The sequence below is a fragment of the Leuciscus leuciscus genome (assembly GCF_965113295.1).
Source record: "Leuciscus leuciscus genome assembly, chromosome: 13".
Lineage (NCBI taxonomy): Eukaryota > Metazoa > Chordata > Actinopteri > Cypriniformes > Leuciscidae > Leuciscus > Leuciscus leuciscus.
In genome coordinates, this window is record NC_138737.1 from 20,530,322 (window position 1) to 20,549,968 (window position 19,647).

At 42.0% G+C, this 19,647-nt stretch overlaps 1 protein-coding gene across 1 annotated transcript; it reads left to right on the forward strand.

The window, feature by feature from the left end:
* Window positions 1-12,775: 12,775 nt before the first annotated feature.
* On the forward strand, window positions 12,776-16,320 carry fzd10 (frizzled class receptor 10). Its single transcript, XM_082189008.1, has one exon. It carries the CDS (start codon window positions 13,850-13,852, stop codon window positions 15,590-15,592), a length of 1,743 nt encoding a protein of 580 aa, XP_082045134.1. The 5' UTR covers window positions 12,776-13,849; the 3' UTR covers window positions 15,593-16,320.
* The last annotated feature ends 3,327 nt before the right edge of the window (window positions 16,321-19,647 follow it).

A 19,647-nucleotide genomic window follows, 5' to 3' on the forward strand; every position in this document is an offset into this window, starting at 1 on the left:
TTTATCTTAAACTTGAAAACATGCAATAACTGAATATGTGATTGTGTTTCATTTGTAATTTTTATTGCTGAAATTAGAGTTATGAACTTACTTCTCTTGCTTCTGTGCTTCTAGACACCAGGGTGGCAGCAGCCGTTCGTAAGTTCTTACTTAAAATACTTACTTAAATAAATGACTAGTTTGTAACTAACTGGTTGCACCACTTGTTCTTAATGGATAACGTTGCGTGTAGTCGTGATGTCACATAATATAAAGTTTATCAGTGATCGAAGCTGCCTTCAAATTCATGAGCAGATGTTAAAGGTGAACTAAGTAACTTTTTTTACCTTAACTGAACAGCTTCCCGTGAGCGGAAAATACGCACTTGCAACTTTGAGCCGGCGGGCCGCCGGCCGCTGCGTCAGGAAGTCTCGCGTGATATCAGGTCTCGCGATGTAAACAATTGCTTTACGGCCAAAAGAAATCTGCTAAAATGCTGTCATTATTGCGCTCCCTCACGCTGTCCGAACCCGAATGAAGAAGACGTTTTAAAGAATGTCCCATCTGCTTTGATGTCGTTGATCTCTATAGCCTCTGGTGTCTGAGAATCAACAACGAGTTTTTACAACAGTGTTGTCAAATATCTATTCCGAAGCTGTGGGGGGAGCTCTAGAGAGAAACCTGCAAGCAAAAAGCGAGAATACAGCGAAGAAATCCCGAAGCTACTGAGTGCTGCTTTAAAAAAACACCAAATAACTTTTCCTTTTCAGTCCCCCTACGGGTTGGAAGCGGAATTGTCCATTACCGCTGTCGTAAATAATTTAGCCTACCGCAGCTTACTGTTGCACGCACGCTCCAGCACCGGCTTTGGAATGAACGATGTCCACAGACAAGGTGTTAGTGAGGTAATCTATCAGGGCTAGTTCACCAAGGTTTTCAGCCAGTAAACAGGATGGTGTATCGGTCAGGATACAGGAATAAAAAACGAGGAGATGTAATTTCTTCTATTAACTGTATTGAGATCCAGCAGTACTCATCAGAACATTCCAATATCCAATATTGTCATAGTTTTTCGTCATGAACTCAACACATGAATATTGGAAGCTGGATCATTCAGAACAGATTAAGGAAGCTACACAACACAGGTACATATGCTGCTGAACTTGAATACATTTCCGAACTCACTATAACCACAACCAACACACTAGCTACACACTTCCTCTACCGTAACCACCGAAGAAGAGTCTTAAAGCGGCAGGCACCCAGAAACGTCAGAGCCTTTTATACATAGAGTATGTTGCATGATTTTATGAATGTATGATGTATTGTGACATCAGAAATGAAGAAAAACTAAATAATGACTATTATAACGCTTGCTGTAAAGCAAGTCAAATTTGTAGTTTCTTATGTCTCTTTCGAACTACAGAAACGCTATCCGATCTGGTAAACTTGCATAGTGCAAGGGATGTTCTTTTTCAAATCTATAACACCATAGCAACCACCATACAACCACTTAAGGCTACAATTCACTGCAATACTTTTGCCTATACTTTCAATGCTAGTTGGTGGAAGTCAGAGCCTGCAGATTTTGGGCAGTCGGAGTTCACAGAAAATTGCATAGTGTTTGATGGCCACAGATTCCGATTTTATGATTCCAACCAGTCAGAGGATATCAAACATGTTTAATACTTTTCATTTATCATGTGTCTCCTAGCAACGAGCCGGTTGTGTTTGGAATGGCTTGAAAGTCTGTTAGTGTGTGATCCTCAGTCGTTTAGTGGATGATGCCCAGTTTTTCTCTGTAACCATTTACAAAGTCATCAAGCGTATGATGCCTAGTGTTTTAAAATCTGTTCAGAAGTGAATTGTAGTGAATTCCAACCTTTACCTAAATCCAGGACACCTTAATAACCATTTATTTTAAACACACACACACACACACACACACACACACACACACACACACACACACACACACACACACACACACACACACACACACACAGAGAGAGAGAGAGAGAGCATTTTAGCAACTACATAGCAACACCCTGGCAACTACCCAGAATACAATAGTGACAGTGAATTTTGTATGGGCTTCAGAAAAGTTGTGTCAATAAGTTAATACATATAATCTTTGTGTATATGTGTTTATGTTAGGAAGATCTGGATTATTTGAGTGGCAAGTCAGGGATCAATGGCAATGAAAAGGCCAGCATTTCAGTATAGGGAGAATGAAGAGGGCCCTAATCTAATTTGACTGGAGTGTGTGTATGTGTGTGCGTTAGTGTGCATGTGTGTCTGCGCAGTAAGAGAGTACTGTGGGAATAACCCAAGAAGGGCTTCTGTGTGAATGGTTCCTCCTGAGCCAAAACCAGTGGGGTGTCCCCATATCCTCTTTTTTCCATCCCTCTCTCTTTCCATCACCCCTCCTCATTCTTAACCCCCAGGACTACTGATTCCAGCTTAGCCACTCAGACAGAGACAGATTAGACGACAAAAAGGGGGCAAGAAACATAGAGTCTCTCCTGATTAGTGACCGACACTCAAGTGCCCCAACAAGAACTCGGGGTACTTTTCAGTCACTTTATTATGTCAAAAGTACTTTGTGGACTTAAATTCTCTTCTAAAATGTAAATATTGAAGAAGTATTCAAGTTCCCTGAACAGGGAACATTCTCAGAAGGTTGGTTCTCTTAAGTTATGAACAAACATTCTTCCAGTAAAAATAATAGAATGTTTGTTCAAAGTTGGTCTTTTATAATGTTCTTAAAACATTATTTATACACAGTTTTTTCCCTGAAACTCTTTGGAAGTTTCTTTTTTTCCCCCCTAAATGTCACTACTTCTTTTAGAATGTTTAGAGAGCATTCAAATGTAATGTTTCAATTATGTTTGCAAAATGATAACCATTATCACTATTCTCTTCAGAGCTCATTTCCCAGTACATTCTGCATCTGAGTCATCTCGATCATTATATAAATTAGTTCAATTTTGAATAAAAGAGTTACATAGTGTACCTTTAACGTTCACATAACCAGATTTTATTTGTTTTATTAAATTTTTTTTTAAACTAGATGTTTTGAACATTCAGAAATAACGTTTTTATAACTTAATTTGAACATTTGCGAAAAAAAAATTTTGCTAGGTCTCTGCTGATTTATTGCAGCGTTACTTCACATGAGAGTTTCGGTGTGACTGATTTAATGCCTTTGCATATAAAGCCATTTTCACATAGACTAACCCACATTAAAAGGTTTAATCTTTTCTCTTATAAGCACATTTGCAATTAAATGACAAATGACATTTCGCAAGCACTGGGATGTATAGGATGTCATTTTAGTGTTTGGCTTGTCTGTCTAGGGTTTGTGTGAATGCTCAAAGTTCAGTTGAAAGATGGCCACTTGAAAGCCGAATGAGGTCAGAGCGAAGCGCAGCTCTGAAGACAGGCTCTCAAAGTGACACTTCTATTACCAACACAACACATGAAGTCATCTGTGTTTACAGCACACATCAGAGCTCTCCATCAGCTCAACCCTACAAATCAGCCCGACCGCAAGAACTACAGTGTTCTGATGTTGTTTCTGAGGCCTTTGTTTATTGATTATCTCTGATGTGATCCAGTTTATGAGTTCTGAAAAAAAATGCTTATAGTGTGGATTTGGTGTCATAAATTTAAATAATATGAAAACTAAGCCAAAATATAACTACTTAGTTGTTTGTGGTGAATGTTATAAAATATACATTTGTCATAAATCACACACACAAAAAAAAACTGTTTACGATTCAGAATATACATCTTTAAGTTTTCATGCAATGCTTTTCAACTGTTAGTGCTAATTCCCTGTTCATGTTTTCAAAGTGGGCCTAGATGATTATGTGTCTGATGTATAAAGGGACACATTAAGATTTATTAATAAATTATATGTTATTGATCCATTAAAACCATGTGTGCATAAAGCACAGCAGGCTTTGAAGTAGTCAAGCACTTAAATTATTAATCGAAGAGCTCACATGTCTTTCCTCAAATCATCTGACCCTTTAGAGAAGTGAGTTTTTAAACAGCCTTTTGCATTTTGAAAATGAGGGGGATCTATGCAATGAGGGGATTAATTTTGCAATCTGTGATTCTGAATTCTAACTCAGATAGACATGTCTGCACTGCTGTGTAACTTTCATCCTTTGCTGGTCTGTCAGGAATGAAAGAATTTCGCACATGCTCACGCAATCACAAAAAGATCTCACTTAAATGTAATACTTTTGGGTAGAGACTAGAGACCCAGAATATTAATAGTATTAATATAAAAAATATTATCTTCTTTTAAAGAGCAGTGCACTTATATGTGGCAAACTATGTTTGATATATGACTGCATGCATAACAGCATAAGTAAACAATCACAAATCACATATGTACATTACTGTTAAAAAATTTGGGGTGGGTAATATTTTGTAAAACAATTTTTTGAAGGAGTTGTGTTGCTTACCAAAACTGAATTTATTTGATCAAAAATACAGTGAAACTGTAATATTTTCACATTTTATTACAACTCAAAATAACAGTTTTATTTTGTAATATGTTTATTCCTGTGATGACAACAGAATTTTCTGCTGCCATTAGCGTCTGTGACTTTATTATTCTCAATGTTGAAACAGTTGTGCTGCTTAATAAAAATAAATCTGGTTACTTTGATGAACAGAAAGTTTAAAATAACAGCATTTTTTAAGATAGAAATCTTTACTGCCACTTTTGATCATTTTAATACGTCTTTGCAGAACAAAAGTATGAATTTCTTTTAAAAGTAACTTGTTGCAGGCATATTTTATTTTATTTTATTTTATTTTATTTTATTTTATTTTATTTTATTTTATTTTATTTTATTTTATTTTATTTTATTTTATTTTATTTTAATCATACCATACCATACCATACCATACCATCTTCTTCCGCTTATCCGGGGCCGGGTCGCGGGGGCAGCAGTCTAAGCAAAGATGCCCAGACTTCCCTCTCCCTAGACACTTCCTCTAGCTCTTCCGGGGGGACACCGAGGCGTTCCCAGGCCAGCCGGAAGACATAGTCCCTCCAGCGTGTCCTAGGTCTTCCCCGGGGTCTCCTCCCAGTGGGACGCGCCCGGAACACCTTCCCGGGAAGGCGTCCAGGAGGCATCCAGAACAGATGCCCAAGCCACCTCAGTTGACCCCTCTCGATGTGGAGGAGCAGCGGCTCCTCCCGAGTGACCGAGCTTCTCACCCTATCTCTAAGCCACCCTGCGGAGAAAGCTCATTTCGGCCGCCTGTATCCGGGATCTTGTCCTTTTGGTCATGACCCACAGCTCATGACCATAGGTGAGAGTAGGAACGTAGATTGACCGGTAAATCGAGAGCTTCACCTTGCGGCTCAGCTCTTTCTTCAACACGACAGACCGGTACATCGACCGCATTACTGCAGAAGCTGCACCAATCCGTCTGTCAATCTCCCATTCCATCCTTCCCTCACTCGTGAACAAAACCCCAAGTTACTTAAACTCCTCCACTTGAGGCAGGAACTCTCCACCAACCTGAAGTGGGCAAGCCACCCTTTTCCGACTGAGAACCATGGCCTCGGATTTGGAGGTGCTGATTCTCATCCCAGCCGCTTCAAACTCGGCTGCAAACCATCCCAGTGCATGCTGAAGTTCCTGGTCTGAAGGGGCCAACACGACAACATCATCCGCAAAGAGCAGAGACGAAATTGTGTTGGCCCCAAACCCGACACCCTCCGGCTCCTGGCTGCACCTAGAAATTCTGTCCATAAAAAATTATGAACAGAACCGGCGACAAAGGGCAGCCCTGCCGGAGTCCAACATGCACCGGGAAGAAGTCTGACTTACTGCCGGCAATGAGAACCAAGCTCCTGCTTCGGTCGTACAGGGACCGGACAGCCCTTAGCAAAGGACCCCGGACCCCATACTCCCGGAGCACCCTCCACAGGCCGCCGCGAGTGACACAGTCAAATGCCTTCTCCAAATCCACAAAGCACATGTGGATTGGTCGGGCAAACTCCCATGAACCCTCCAGCACCCTGTAGAGGGTATAGAGCTGGTCCAGTGTTCCATGGCCTGGACGAAAACCGCACTGTTCCTCCTGAATCCGAGGTTCTACTATCGGCCGTTCTCCTCTCCAGTACCCTGGCATTGACTTTCCCAGGGAGGCTGAGAAGTGTGATCCCCCTGTAGTTGGAACACACCCTCCGGTCCCCCTTCTTAAAAAGAGGGACCACCACCCCGGTCTGCCATCCCAGAGGCACTGTCCCCGACCGCCACGCGATGCTGCAGAGGCGTGTCAGCCAAGACAGCCCCACAACATCCAGAGACTTGAGGTACTCAGGGCGGATCTCATCCACCCCCCGTGCCTTGCCACCGAGGAGTTTCTTGACTACCTCGGTGACTTCAGTTTGGGTGATGTACGAGTCCACTTCCGAGCCCTCGGCCTCTGCTTCCTCAATGGAAGACGTGTCGGTGGGATTGAGGAGATCCTCGAAGTATTCCTTCCACCGTCTGACGATATCCCCAGTTGAGGTCAACAGCTGCCCACCTCCACTGTAGACAGCTTTGGTAGGGAACTGCTTCCCTCTCCTGAGGCGCCGGACGGTTTGCCTGAATCTCTTCGAGGCCAGCCGATAGTCCTTCTCCATGGCCTCACCGAACTCCTCCCAGGCCCGAGTTTTTGCCTCCACAACCACCCGGGCTGCAGTCCGCTTGGCCTGCCGGTACCCGTCAGCTGCCTCAGGAGTCCCACAAGCCAACCAGGCCCGATAGGACTCCTTCTTCAACTTGACGGCATCCTTTACTTCCGGTGTCCACCACCGGGTTCGGGGATTGCCGCCTCGACAGGCACCGGAGACCTTTCGGCCACAGCTCCGAGCGGCCGCTTCGACAATGGAGGTGGAGAACATGGTCCACTTGGACTCAATATCTCCAGCCTCCCTCGGGATCCGGTCGAAGCTCCGCCGGAGGTGGGAGTTGAAGATCTCTCTGACAGGAGACTTGGCCAAACGTTCCCAGCAGACCCCTACAGTACGCTTGGGTCTACCGAGTCTGTCCAGCCTCCTCCCCCGCCATCGGATCCAACTCACCATCAGGTGGTGATCAGTTGACAGCTCCGCCCCTCTCTTCACCCGAGTGTCCAAGATATACGGCCGTAGGTCAGATGAAATGACCACAAAGTCGATCATCGACCTACGGCCTAGGGTGTCCTGGTGCCACGTGCACTGATGGACACCCTTATGCTTGAACATGGTGTTCGTTATGGACAAGCTGTAACTAGCACAGAAGTCCAATAACTGAACACCGCTCGGGTTCAGATCAGGGGGGCCGTTCCTCCCAATCACGCCCCTCCAGGTGTCTCTGTCGTTGCCCACGTGGGCATTGAAGTCCCCCAGTCGAACGACGGAGTCCCCAGTCGGAGCACTTTCCAGCACCCCTCCCAGAGACTCCAAGAAGGCCGGGTACTCTGCACTGCCGTTTGGCCCGTAGGCACAAACGACAGTGAGAGACCAATCCCCGACCCGTAGGCACAGGGAAACGACCCTCTCGTTCACCCGGGGTAAACTCTAACACATGGCGGCTGAGCTGGGGGGCTATAAGCAAACCCACACCAGCCCGCCACCACTCACCATGGGCAACTCCAGAGTGGTGAAGAGTCCATCCTCTCTCAAGGAGTGTGGTTCCAGAGCCCCAGCCGTGCGTAGAGGTGATCCCGACTATCTCTAGTTGGAACCTCTCAACCTCACGCACAATCTCAGGCTCCTTCCCCGCCAGCGAGGTGACGTTCCACGTCCCTAGAGCTAGTTTCCGTGTCCAGGGATCGGGTTGTCGAGGCCCCTGTCTTCGACTGCCGCCCGGTCCTCTCAGCACCGGCCCCTTACGGTCCCTCCTGTAGGTGGTGAGCCCACGGGAAGGTGGCCCCACGTCGCTCCTTCGGGCTGAGCCCGGCCGGACCCCGTGGGGGAGGCCTGGCCACCAGGCGCTCGCATACGAGCCCAACCCCGGGCCTGGCTCCAGGGTGGGGCCCCGGCTGCGCCATTGCGGGCGACGTCACGGTCTTCGATTTAATATTACTCATAAAGGGTTTTTTTAACCACTCTTAGTCTGACCCGTCGCCTAGGACCTGTTTGCCTTGGGAGACCCTACCAGGGGCATATAGCCTCGGACAACATAGCTCCTAGGGTCATTCGGGTACTCAAACCCCTCCACCACGTTAAGGTGGCAGTTCAAGGAGGGATTATTTTATTCAATACAATACAATACAATACAATGCAATGCAATGCATGCTTTGACAGCATTGTCATGCCAGTAAAGTACCACAAAAAAAATGCTCATCCCAATAAATTCTTTAAAATTAAATTGAAAATTGGTCACAAAATGAGAAACAAACCATCAATAATGTACTTCATAACACAGAACACAAGTGTATGGCCATTTTCAGAGTACATAGTTTGAGAGGAGAACAGAGACTTAAGCAGATTAAGACAGTGGTTCTCCTGTATCTGTGGCCAACATGGCCTTCAGGGCCCAAACCCACCAGCAGCTCCTCTTCAAACCACACATATACTGCAGTATAAAAATAAGCTGTACGGATTCAAGCTGATACTTGCTTCCCCCCCCCCCAATCCACCGTTTGAAGTGCACAAAGATTCACTTTGACTTTGCAGTTGACAACTGTCGGAGGAATAGTGAGGAAAAAGGCATTTTGTTGAAGAGGATGAGGTGGTTGCGGACGACCTTTGTGTCCACCTCGTCTCAGATGTAGCCCTCTCCTGTTGTACCACATTCTCGGCATGTAAAACGTCACCAAAAACATAAGCTTTGACTGTTAGAAAAAAAATAGCTAATAAGATTTCCATTCATTTAAACTTATCAAAATTCCCACTAGAGCCCGGGGAGCTTTCTTTCTCGCAACCCTCTTTTCTTTCATCCATGGTTAAATATGTAAATAAAATGTCTAAAGTCATTCTTCAAAGGGGAACAAAAGAAAAAAGGGGGGCTAAGAGAGGGGGGAGGCAGCCCTAAAATGCCTTCCTTTCTCCATAACATTAGCCAGAGGGGGGCCAGCTTCTAGGCAGAGAGGAACAGCAGGGGAGCGCGCAGGCTCCATAGAATCACACATCTCCCCAATCCCTCACACACAAAAAACATGAAATATCTTTTCAGTCTGAGCCATCAAAGGGCCTCCCTTCTCTTTATTAGTTACAGAATTATCTCACACTTTCTGATTTCCACCAAGATGGAACCCAGCGAGCTGCTGCTGCTGTGCTTTGGAAGAGATAAAGTTCATGCATGTGTGTGTGTGTTTGTGTGTTTGTGAGTGGGTGTGTGTTTGGCTATAAAGGATAACTGTAGAACGGACTGAGTATGAAACGGTGAGGGTGGTGGATGCTAGACGCAGAAATAAACAAACACAAAACATGAAAGGGAAAGTAGGAGCTGCCAAGGCTACTGATGATAAAGATTGAATGGTCATGATTCTCCGCTCTGTTCTTCTCCCGTTCTTCAAAGCGATATCCTCACTGCCTGCAAAACAATCACAGGACAGAAACGTGTAAAATAAAGTGGGAACAAATCAGCTGAGACCGACTGCGCAACGACACGGCATGCCATTTAAATGCCATCTCAGTATTATATGTATGTTTTAGAAGCGTCAATCAGTGAGCTAATGAGGCTGTCTGTCAGTGATTCAGAGCACTGTGATATGTTACACATCCTGAAAGCCTTCATTATTAGCAAAAGCGATGAAAATGTTCTTACATATCAAAGCAAGGGGAAATTATATGTACATGTGATCATCCTTATTAAAAACTCTGGGGTTAAACGGCTGGTCAGACAGGCATTTTATGAATGAAACAGTCCTTTTATTAAACCAGCCTAAGCTGGTTTACTGATGTTAGTTGGTCTTCCAGTATTGTCAGACTTGTTCGGCTAATTTTAGACGGGTCTTGGGCACTTTACTAGAGAGCTTAACCCTTAAATGCATGAATGTTTCGCCAATCATTATTACACATTCGGGTCTTTAGCGACCCGGATCTATATCTAACACGGATGGATCTATACCTGTCAGAGATAATATAAAACTCTCCTGATATTAGAGCAACAATTACAAAAGAATAAAATAAAGCATATTTTGTAACCTTTAGGAGTTTGGAAGGGTTCAGTTTGAGCAGATGTTTAATACCATCTTCACTGTCCTCATCAGAGTTAATTTCCCAGGACATTCAGCATCTGGCTCATATTCGCAATCTCAAACATATTCTCAAAACTATCATTTTCAACATCTACAAAATCAATATTTTGATCGCTGACAGCTTCTTCACCAGATCCACCATCAAGTGACAGTGACACTAATATTTCATTGCGTTCAGTACTTGCTCTGCAATAAATCACTGAGCCATTTAAAGTTTTGCTGATGATACTTCCTATTCTTTTGTTTTCTGCCTCTGGTCGCTATGAGCGAAATGTCACTTCATCATTGTGTATCAGACATTTGCCACCTTGTGGAAAAAGACTTATTACACACCTCGGGTCGTTAGCGACCCTATACAATTTTTTTTTTTTTTTTTTTTTTTTTACAAAAGATTAATGGAAAAACAGGCATTCTTTTATAATTGTCTTGTTATATTGTTTATAATGAATAGATTGAGGAATACTGAGAAGGTTGATGTATTAGGCCTTAGTTCAGTTAGGAAATTCATAAATGTGCCTTAGAAAAAAACATTAGTAGTGTTCATCTTGAGACAAATCAATGGCACTGAAATAGTTTAATAGATGTGTGTGTTACAGTGTTAGGAAGTTACTTTCAGTTAAAACAGCTCAAACATGCATTTTAGTCTGAGACTTAAGCCTTGTCTGTGAAAACAGGGGGAAAAGGCTGTCTTTTTACATTTTGAAATCCAAACTAAACAGATATTATTGCAAAATCACTTTGATTCAAATTACTGCCCAAGATGACCAATTTGAATGCTAAGTAGTGCTCAGTATAGCTTCAAGTTTATTATATTGGGTTTGTTAACCTCTCTGAGGCGTATAAGTAACTGAGACTCTTGTAAATTGTCTCACACTAGGGTCGACATCTTAGCTGTTAAAAAGCGCTTTACAAGCTGTCATAAAAAAGCTCTTAGAGGGTTCTGACCAAGATCTCCAGAAAACCATGTCGTCAGGTGTTACACTGATAAATCACATTTTTTACTGAGTAACATGAGAGAGCACTCAGCTATCTGGTATCTCTTGCTCCATGAGGCCCATGCAAAGACACATTTCACCGATTTTTTGAGTTGACGTAGACATGGAGCACATTCCTTTTTAATTAACACTGTTGAGTGTTTTATTTTATTGAAAAACAGCTGACAGAGCATTAACCTTCATCCCTGCTTACATAATGGCAGTTGAACTCTGACATGCCACCTCAACTATATCAAAACTTTCACACAGTGTGCTATGGGAGTTGGCATGCATAGATGCCCCTAAGGAGTGTGCCATGGTTACAGCCCTGAGAGCTAGACTAATACTAGGCCTAGCTTGCCAGCCCTTAGCCCCAGCATGAGTCGAAGATGAATTCACTAAAACAAGACTGAAAAGCCCTTTGTCTAAGAATTCATCCCTAAGGCATTTTTATCCTGTACGCATTCAAGTATTTACGATTGATAGCAGAGGGTGAAGAATGGAAACTGCCATAGCATATGCTAAGAATGTCTTTTATGTAATTAAACACCCACTTCTGCATATAAGGCCACTTGTTCAATGTTTGTATGTTGAGTACAGTATTTTACATATTCATTTAAAGCTTTGAAAAGGGCCGTGGATTTATAAAAGCACTCAGTGTTGTGTATAATGTGATTTCTGGCACAACACAGTCTTTGTTACATGAGCATTGTAATGAATTGTTCATTTGTGACAAGCAAGACATGTCAAAATGACATAATAGGCTACATTATTAAAAATCATGTTTTATGTTAGAAGAAAGAGGCTATGGAGTGTCCAGGACAGTAAAAATGTTGGTAATCCTGTATACATTTTTGATTTATGAATAAAATTAGATCAATGTTAATGTTCCTCAAAGAGACTTTGATTTTGTTCTGACACTACGTACAGGTATACCTTCAAGGGATAGTTCACACAAAAATTTATGTTTTTATTTTATTTTTTATTCTGTCATAATTTACTCACCCTCATGTTGTTTTAAACCTGTATCAGTTTCTTTGTTCTGATGAACACAAAATGTGAAAAATTTTAGTTTCTGGTCCCCATTCACTTCCATAGTATTTTTTTTTCCTGCTATAGAAGTCAATGGGGACCAGCAACCTTTTGGTAACTAATCCTTTAAATTTTAAAAACTGTGTTAAAAACATTAAATGCCAGCAAGAATAATGCTTGATGAACCACTGAAGTAATTTGTACAAAGCAACTTAAAATATGTCAATTATGTTGTTGAACAAAGTTTCTTAAGTCTCTAATATTTATCACCGACTTTATCTTACTCATTAATTGAAACCCATTATTTTAAAAAAACAGAAGGAAAAGAAAGAAAGAAAGAAAGAAAGAAAGAAAGAAAGAAAGAAAGAAAGAAAGAAAGAAAGAAAGAAAGAAAGAAAGAAAGAAAGAAATTCCAGAGGGAACGTCAAAACTATGCAGAAGTAAAAGTCAACATTAAGTTTGTCTTGAAGATTAGCAAAAGCGTTTGATCATAATGGTTTCATGGTTTGGATTTTGTCATTCGAATTGCGTGGGATGAGAGTAGCCTACAGACTCGTATACTTCAGCCATCAGTTCTAGTTCAGTCAACAATAAAAAGCGAGGGGAATTTCAAGGAATAAAAACTCTCCTTTCTCTTCACTCTCTTCCCACAATGGTCGGAGCGTGAAAATCGTCAGTTATAGAGAGAAAGGGGACACATCTCGACTGGAAAGCCACTGAATCCATTTGGTTGTCCTCGACGAGAGATTTATCGCTGACTTGCGCCGAAAAGTGTTTCGTAAATCATCAGAGGGATTTCGTCTGAGAGAGAAAACAACAACAATAACAAATGGCCAGTGAGTAATTTACTGTGATCCAGAGGTAAAGTGGTATACGACTGACTAGGATTTGAGGTCTGCACAGCCAGTTCCGCACGGTTTAAGGATAATCAGTGTGTCAGTTTGGGCTTTCTTATGTAAAACAGCTGTCTTTGAAGGCGGGTCTTTTGGCAGGTTAGTTCAGGACGGTGGCGGAGGAGCTCAGACACAGACAGCGCGCGAGGCAGAGAACAACTCTTGACGGATAAACGGGGTGTCTGGAGACGAGCTGAAGTGAATATTCACACGTTTACCAAGCGGATTCATTCACCCATTTTCAGATGACTGTAATTAAATGACGCCGTGCCTTCAGTTTGGTCAGTTTGGATACATTTTGCGGAGGATGAATGAGGAAAGTAGCGCGAGAGCGAGTTGAAAAGTAAGTGTACTTTCGTGAGGGAAACAGACCGTCAACATTATCGCACAGGAGAGGACCATAAGAGCTTTAGAAGAAGGAATTATCGTCTGTGAATTGAAAAAACAAAAAACTGTGTGAATCCTCTCTGTATGGTGAAAGCTTTCTAATATTTCTAAAGATTTTTTGACAGATGTTTTTGAACTGAACTGATTGTTTGGAATCTGAGTTACTGACTCAGTTTGATTGATTCGCTAAGGAAGACATTCCCTTTTGTACTAATTCAACCTCATCCTTCTCATTTTAAAATTTTTTTTGGGATACAAAACTTTTTTTCAGCTACTGTTACGAAGAGTGACAATGAAACAACTTTTCTAGTAAAAATATAAGGCTCTTTTTGAAAGAATAATCCACGCTACATGAGTTAATATTGAAAGACAATGTTTGCTGCAAATGTTGGACTTAGCCTTGTGCTGCTGTGCGTGGCCGGATTTTGTTCCGCTATCAGTTCCATCGACCCGGACCGGCCAGGCGAAGGAAGATGCCAGGAGATTGCTATTCCACTCTGCAAGGACATTGGCTACAACTTGACAGTTATGCCGAATTTAATGGGACATGAAGATCAAAGTGAGGCAGCCATAAAGCTGCATGAGTTTGCTCCCCTGATTGAGTTCGGCTGCCACAGCCATCTGAAGTTTTTCTTGTGCTCGCTCTATGCTCCCATGTGCACGGAGCAGGTATCCACACCCATCCCAGCATGCCGAGTAATGTGCGAGCAGGCAAGGCAGAAGTGTTCACCCATCATGGAGCAGTTTAACTTCCACTGGCCTGAGTCACTGGACTGTTCCAGACTGCCAAATAAGAATGACCCCAATTACCTCTGTATGGAGGCACCTAACAACGGCACAGACGAGCCCCCAAAAGGATTCCACACTCTGCCGCCAGACTCCCGACCCCCTCGGCCAGGTAACAGCCAAGAACTGCCTATTAAGGAGAGGGTCGGTAAGGCGACATGCAGCAACCCTGGAAAGTTTCATTACGTACAGAAGAGTGAGTCCTGTGCCCCCAAGTGTTACTCCAATGTCGACGTGTACTGGAGCCAGGGTGACAAGCGCTTCTCCATGGTGTGGATTGCCATTTGGTCCATCCTGTGCTTCATCTCAAGTGCCTTTACCGTCCTTACCTTCCTCATTGATCCACAGCGCTTCAAGTACCCTGAGCGGCCCATCATCTTCCTGTCAATGTCTTACTGCGTCTACTCAGTGGGCTTTCTTATAAGACTTTTTGTGGGGGTGGAAAACGTGGCCTGTGACCGTGACAGCGGCGTTCAGTACATCATCCAGGAAGGCTTGGAAAGCACTGGCTGCACAATAGTCTTCCTCATTCTTTATTATTTCGGAATGGCCAGTTCCCTGTGGTGGGTCATTCTTACTCTCACGTGGTTCCTCGCAGCTGGGAAAAAATGGGGTCATGAGGCCATTGAAGCTAACAGCAGCTACTTCCATCTGGCAGCATGGGCCATACCAGCCATTAAGACCATCATGATACTGGTTATGAGAAAGGTGGCAGGAGATGAGCTCACAGGGGTCTGCTACGTGGGCAGCATGGATGTCAAAGCCTTGACGGGTTTTGTTCTTATTCCCCTCTCATGCTACCTCATCATTGGCACTTCCTTTCTGCTTTCAGGGTTTGTGGCACTCTTTCACATCCGTAAGGTCATGAAGACTGAAGGAGAGAATACGGATAAGCTGGAGAAGCTGATGGTTAGGATTGGCGTCTTCTCCGTGCTCTACACGGTTCCCGCCACATGTGTCATCGCCTGCTATTTTTACGAGCGTCTCAACATGGATTATTGGAAGATTCTAGCAGGAGAGCAAAAGTGTACTGAGGACAGTAAGAGCGGCGAGGAGTGCGTGATGAAGAGCTCCATCCCAGCCGTGGAGATCTTTATGGTTAAGATTTTCATGTTGCTGGTGGTGGGCATCACCAGCGGCATGTGGATCTGGACCTCCAAAACGCTGCAGTCTTGGCAAAACATTTTCAGCCGCAAACTTAAGAAGAAGACGAGGAGGAAGGCTGCATGTGTTTTCACAGGAAGTGGACCTTACCTCAAGCCTCATCCTGCACTCAAAGGACATAAAACCAAGTACGAACCAGCAGGTCCTCCTGCAACTTGTGTATGAGCTGGGCCTCTATACACACACGAATGGCCAAGAAATAAATGCTGGACTTAGACAAACTGCTTTATAAAGAGACAAGCCAGCAGAGACCACAACATTGCTCATATTTATTATATGCAAACTTCAGATGCTACATCCCCAACAGGTTTTATTTTGGTTCTTAGTGCTTGTACTACATCTGAAACTTTGCTTCAGACTTTGGGGACCGTTTTGTGAAACAAAGAAAAAGGGAGCGAGTCCCTATTGCTGTCATTGGGATGCCTGTATCTTGTCATGTGCAATAGTTGTTTCCCTTAGTGACAGAGAAAAAGGGACTCTGATACTGTAGGGCTGTGATTAAAGACAATGAAAGGACTCGACAAACAATGGGTGTGAATGGCTCGGGGAAAAGCGGCTCCACCGTGGCATAGTCGTGTGGCTTTTCTATGGAAATGAAGGCCGTGTCATACACAACTGCATTGACATTGGAGTGCAGCTGCTCAAAAAGGCCTCGGCAGAGAATGAACTGCCTATTTTTAGGCTTTTTCTTGGAACAAAGTAAATCTTTAAGCACTAAATATTGCCAACACAAAGAGAAAAACTTGTTATTTGAGTTGTTTTGTACAGTGAGTTCATGCCCCCTGGTTTGTTTTGTTATACCAAGCTCTTTTTAATGTCCTATATACATTTGTGTATATTTCTAAAGGTTCATATTTTATAAGAATAAATAAAACATTTTAGTTTTAAATGTTTGACATGAAAAGCAAACGCTTTTATGATTTGTGTTGAGTTTGAAAAGTTTTTACTTCAAGAAGTATTCAAGTCATTCTGTCGTGTTGTAATCTAATTTTAGAGATACGTCTGCTGGGAATCACTAGAGATTCAATTAATATTTGTCATCAGTCATACCTTACCAAACATCCCTTAGCTAAAACCCTCAAAACCTTAAAGGGATATTTTACCCGAAAAAAAAAAATTGTCATAATTTACTCGCCCTCATGTCATTCCAAACCTGTATGACTTTCTTTCTTCTACAGAACAAAAAAGTCCAATACAATGAAATTCAATAGGGTCAACAACAACACTGAACCTCATTGACTTTAATTGTATTAAGAAGAAAAAAACAACTTTTTTTCAATAATTATTATTTTTTTTTAATCCATTTACTTATTTTGTGCTAAAGAAATATTCAGGTTTGGAACAATGTGGGTGAGTAAATTATGGCAGAATTTACATTTTGGAGTGAACTATTCCTTTAAGGTTGCAGAAATAAATACATACGATTAATCCATTGGGCTAAACATTTTGAAGGATGAGATCCTGATAATTCTTATGACAAACATAAGAGAGGAAATACTAACTTGAGACCCAATCTCAGGCCTCAGCCTCATCTTTGATGTACTTTGGGCCTTGGCTTTTATTTTTTTGAGTAGAACAGGGTTAGTTAGAGCAACCACACTCAGACCTGTGACTCTCACAATGGCTGTTGAGAAATAAGTAGATTATATATATTAACCTTTAGTGGGTCTCCAGGTTTGGTGTTTTTTATCTCGGTTTTATTTGTAACATCAAATTGGGTCATTTTTGAAGTGTTGCCTTTGATTTAACAGTGCCTTTTTTCGCTGTTTCAGAGTGGATCACTCAAAAAGTCTGTTACCGGCAATCACATATAAATCTTTGTTTTTAAACTTAATCCTAAACTTCTGAGTCCACATCAACATTGAAGTCATCAAGTCTTGTCATCTACGGTTTTATTTGTACATCTATCTATCTATCTATCTATCTATCTATCTATCTATCTATCTATCTATCTATCTATCTATCTATCTATCTATCTATCTATCTATCTATCTATCTATCTATCTAGTATCTATCTATCTATCTATCTATCATCTGTCTGTCTGTCTGTCTGTCTGTCTGTCTGTCTGTCTGTCTGTGTTCATCAGTGTTTTGTTTGATGGGAATGTCTTTTTTGTGCCATGTGCCAAGCACATCAATAATGTACTCATACATTTATGGTGTTAATACTTTAATACTGGATTAACCTGAGATACCAAAGTTCATAAAAACACACACAATGAACCTTAGGGTTGTTTGTCTAGAGAAAACAGAAGTATATTTAACATTACGCCCTTTAGTAATCGAATCGCGTCATTAGCTTGAATCCATCGCACATTTGCATAGACAGGTGAGGCTGACCTTCAGGCATTGCACAGTTGGAGAAAAACTAACATAAAACAAAAAAGGAAATCACTTTCATTACATGCCCTATCATGTCCTATAAGCTTCTCTTTTCCCTGATGTGCGTATTTGATTCAGTTTAATCTTTAAAGATATCTTTAAAGAAACAAATGCTTACTTATTAAATGATCACATTACTGCTTTCGTAAAAAGCAGTTTGTTTCCCCAAGAAATGCACACACCCAGATCATCAGGTGTCTTTTGATCTGTCTTCATTCTTAATGTGCTTGTTTTGCAAATTCACCCAGAATTTCATTTGGTATTTTAAGTTCAACTCCATGTTGACTTTGATCTTAAATGTTCATACAGGAAACGCACAAATAGAAGCTTACGCATGAGATGTTTTGCCAGCCTATTTCACATAATTACTGTAAAACAACTCATTCATTCTACCTTCTTCAAAGACAAAATTAAGTGATATATCCAAGTAGTAACTGTGACGGTGAATCAAACAAAATATTTCGATATAGTTTTTGTTCAGAATATTAAAAGCTCACTAAGCCTTTATAAAACAAACAGCAAAGATGTATTAGGATGCCATTTATTACACTTTCCGTCATTAAAAGATTATGGTATGTTTGGACAATTTCTCTGCCCTTTAAAAGCTCACTTTAGGTGTCAAGTGCGGCAGTGTGTGAAAGTGTGTGTATGTGTGTGTGAAAAAGATCTAAAACAGGTCTGATCTGATGAGAAGGATTGAGTGAAGTGTGTGTTCTGTACTTTGCCCAGGGGGTATTCAAGTCTCTACAAAGTCCTTGTAGTGTTTCAAAATTCAGGCACATGAATCAGAGAGGCCTCGTTTGACACACACACACACACACACACACACACACACACACACACACACACACACACACACACACACACACACACACACACACACACACACACACACACACACACACAGACAGACTTCAGTTATGCTCTGTCACACCAGCCCATCTCTCAAACACACACATACTTGTGTACACACCAGGCTGTTTAAGGGCCACCTGGACTCTGGGCCCTGGGGTGTGTGAGTCGAACTGTAAATATCAGTGACAGTTACCACTCCACCTTCTTCTAAAGACTATCTCACTTTTTCCTTTTCCCTTTTTTCTTCCCCTCTTGCTTTTTCTGTAGTTGCGGCTTAAAGATGGGTTCACCATGTGAAGACGGAGTGTGTTTTTGAAGTGAGGTAAGAGCTGAAGTGTAAAGGACAGCAGCCTGTTTCGTTTTAATGCCACATCCAGTGCTCTACACATCTGAAAGGACTCTTTCTTGCCAGTGTCCAAACAGCTTTATCTAGGTGTTCGGTTGATCTTTTGGGTTGGTAAACATTCATTATTTAGTTTCTCGGTATTCAGTTACAAGTAAGTATAGAAAAAATCACTCCCATTTTGCGAGCTCTACATTGACTTCCGGTTTAATTTAGGACCGACTTTAAAATTATTTTATTTGTGTATAAATTCTTACATAACCTTGGTCCGAACTACCTGTCTGATCTACTGTGTCCCTACACCCCTCCCAGAAGTTTAAGATCTGGTAATCTTAATGTATTGACAGTCCCTTGTTCAAGGCTAAAACGCAGAGGAGATAGAGCCTTTTCGGTGGTGGGGCCTAGATTATGGAATAGCCTGCCAGTTCAACCTAGATCAACTCCCTCTCTATCCATTTTTAAAACTCTTCTTAAAACTCATTTGTTTTCTTTAGCTTTTAATATATGTTAATTGTCGCTCTCTGCTATGTTTTATACTTTTGTATTTTGTTTACTTTTCTCATGTACAGCACTTTGGTCAGTCTTGTGACTGGTTTAAATGTGCTTTAAAAATAAATAAATAAACTGAAACTGAAAAGAA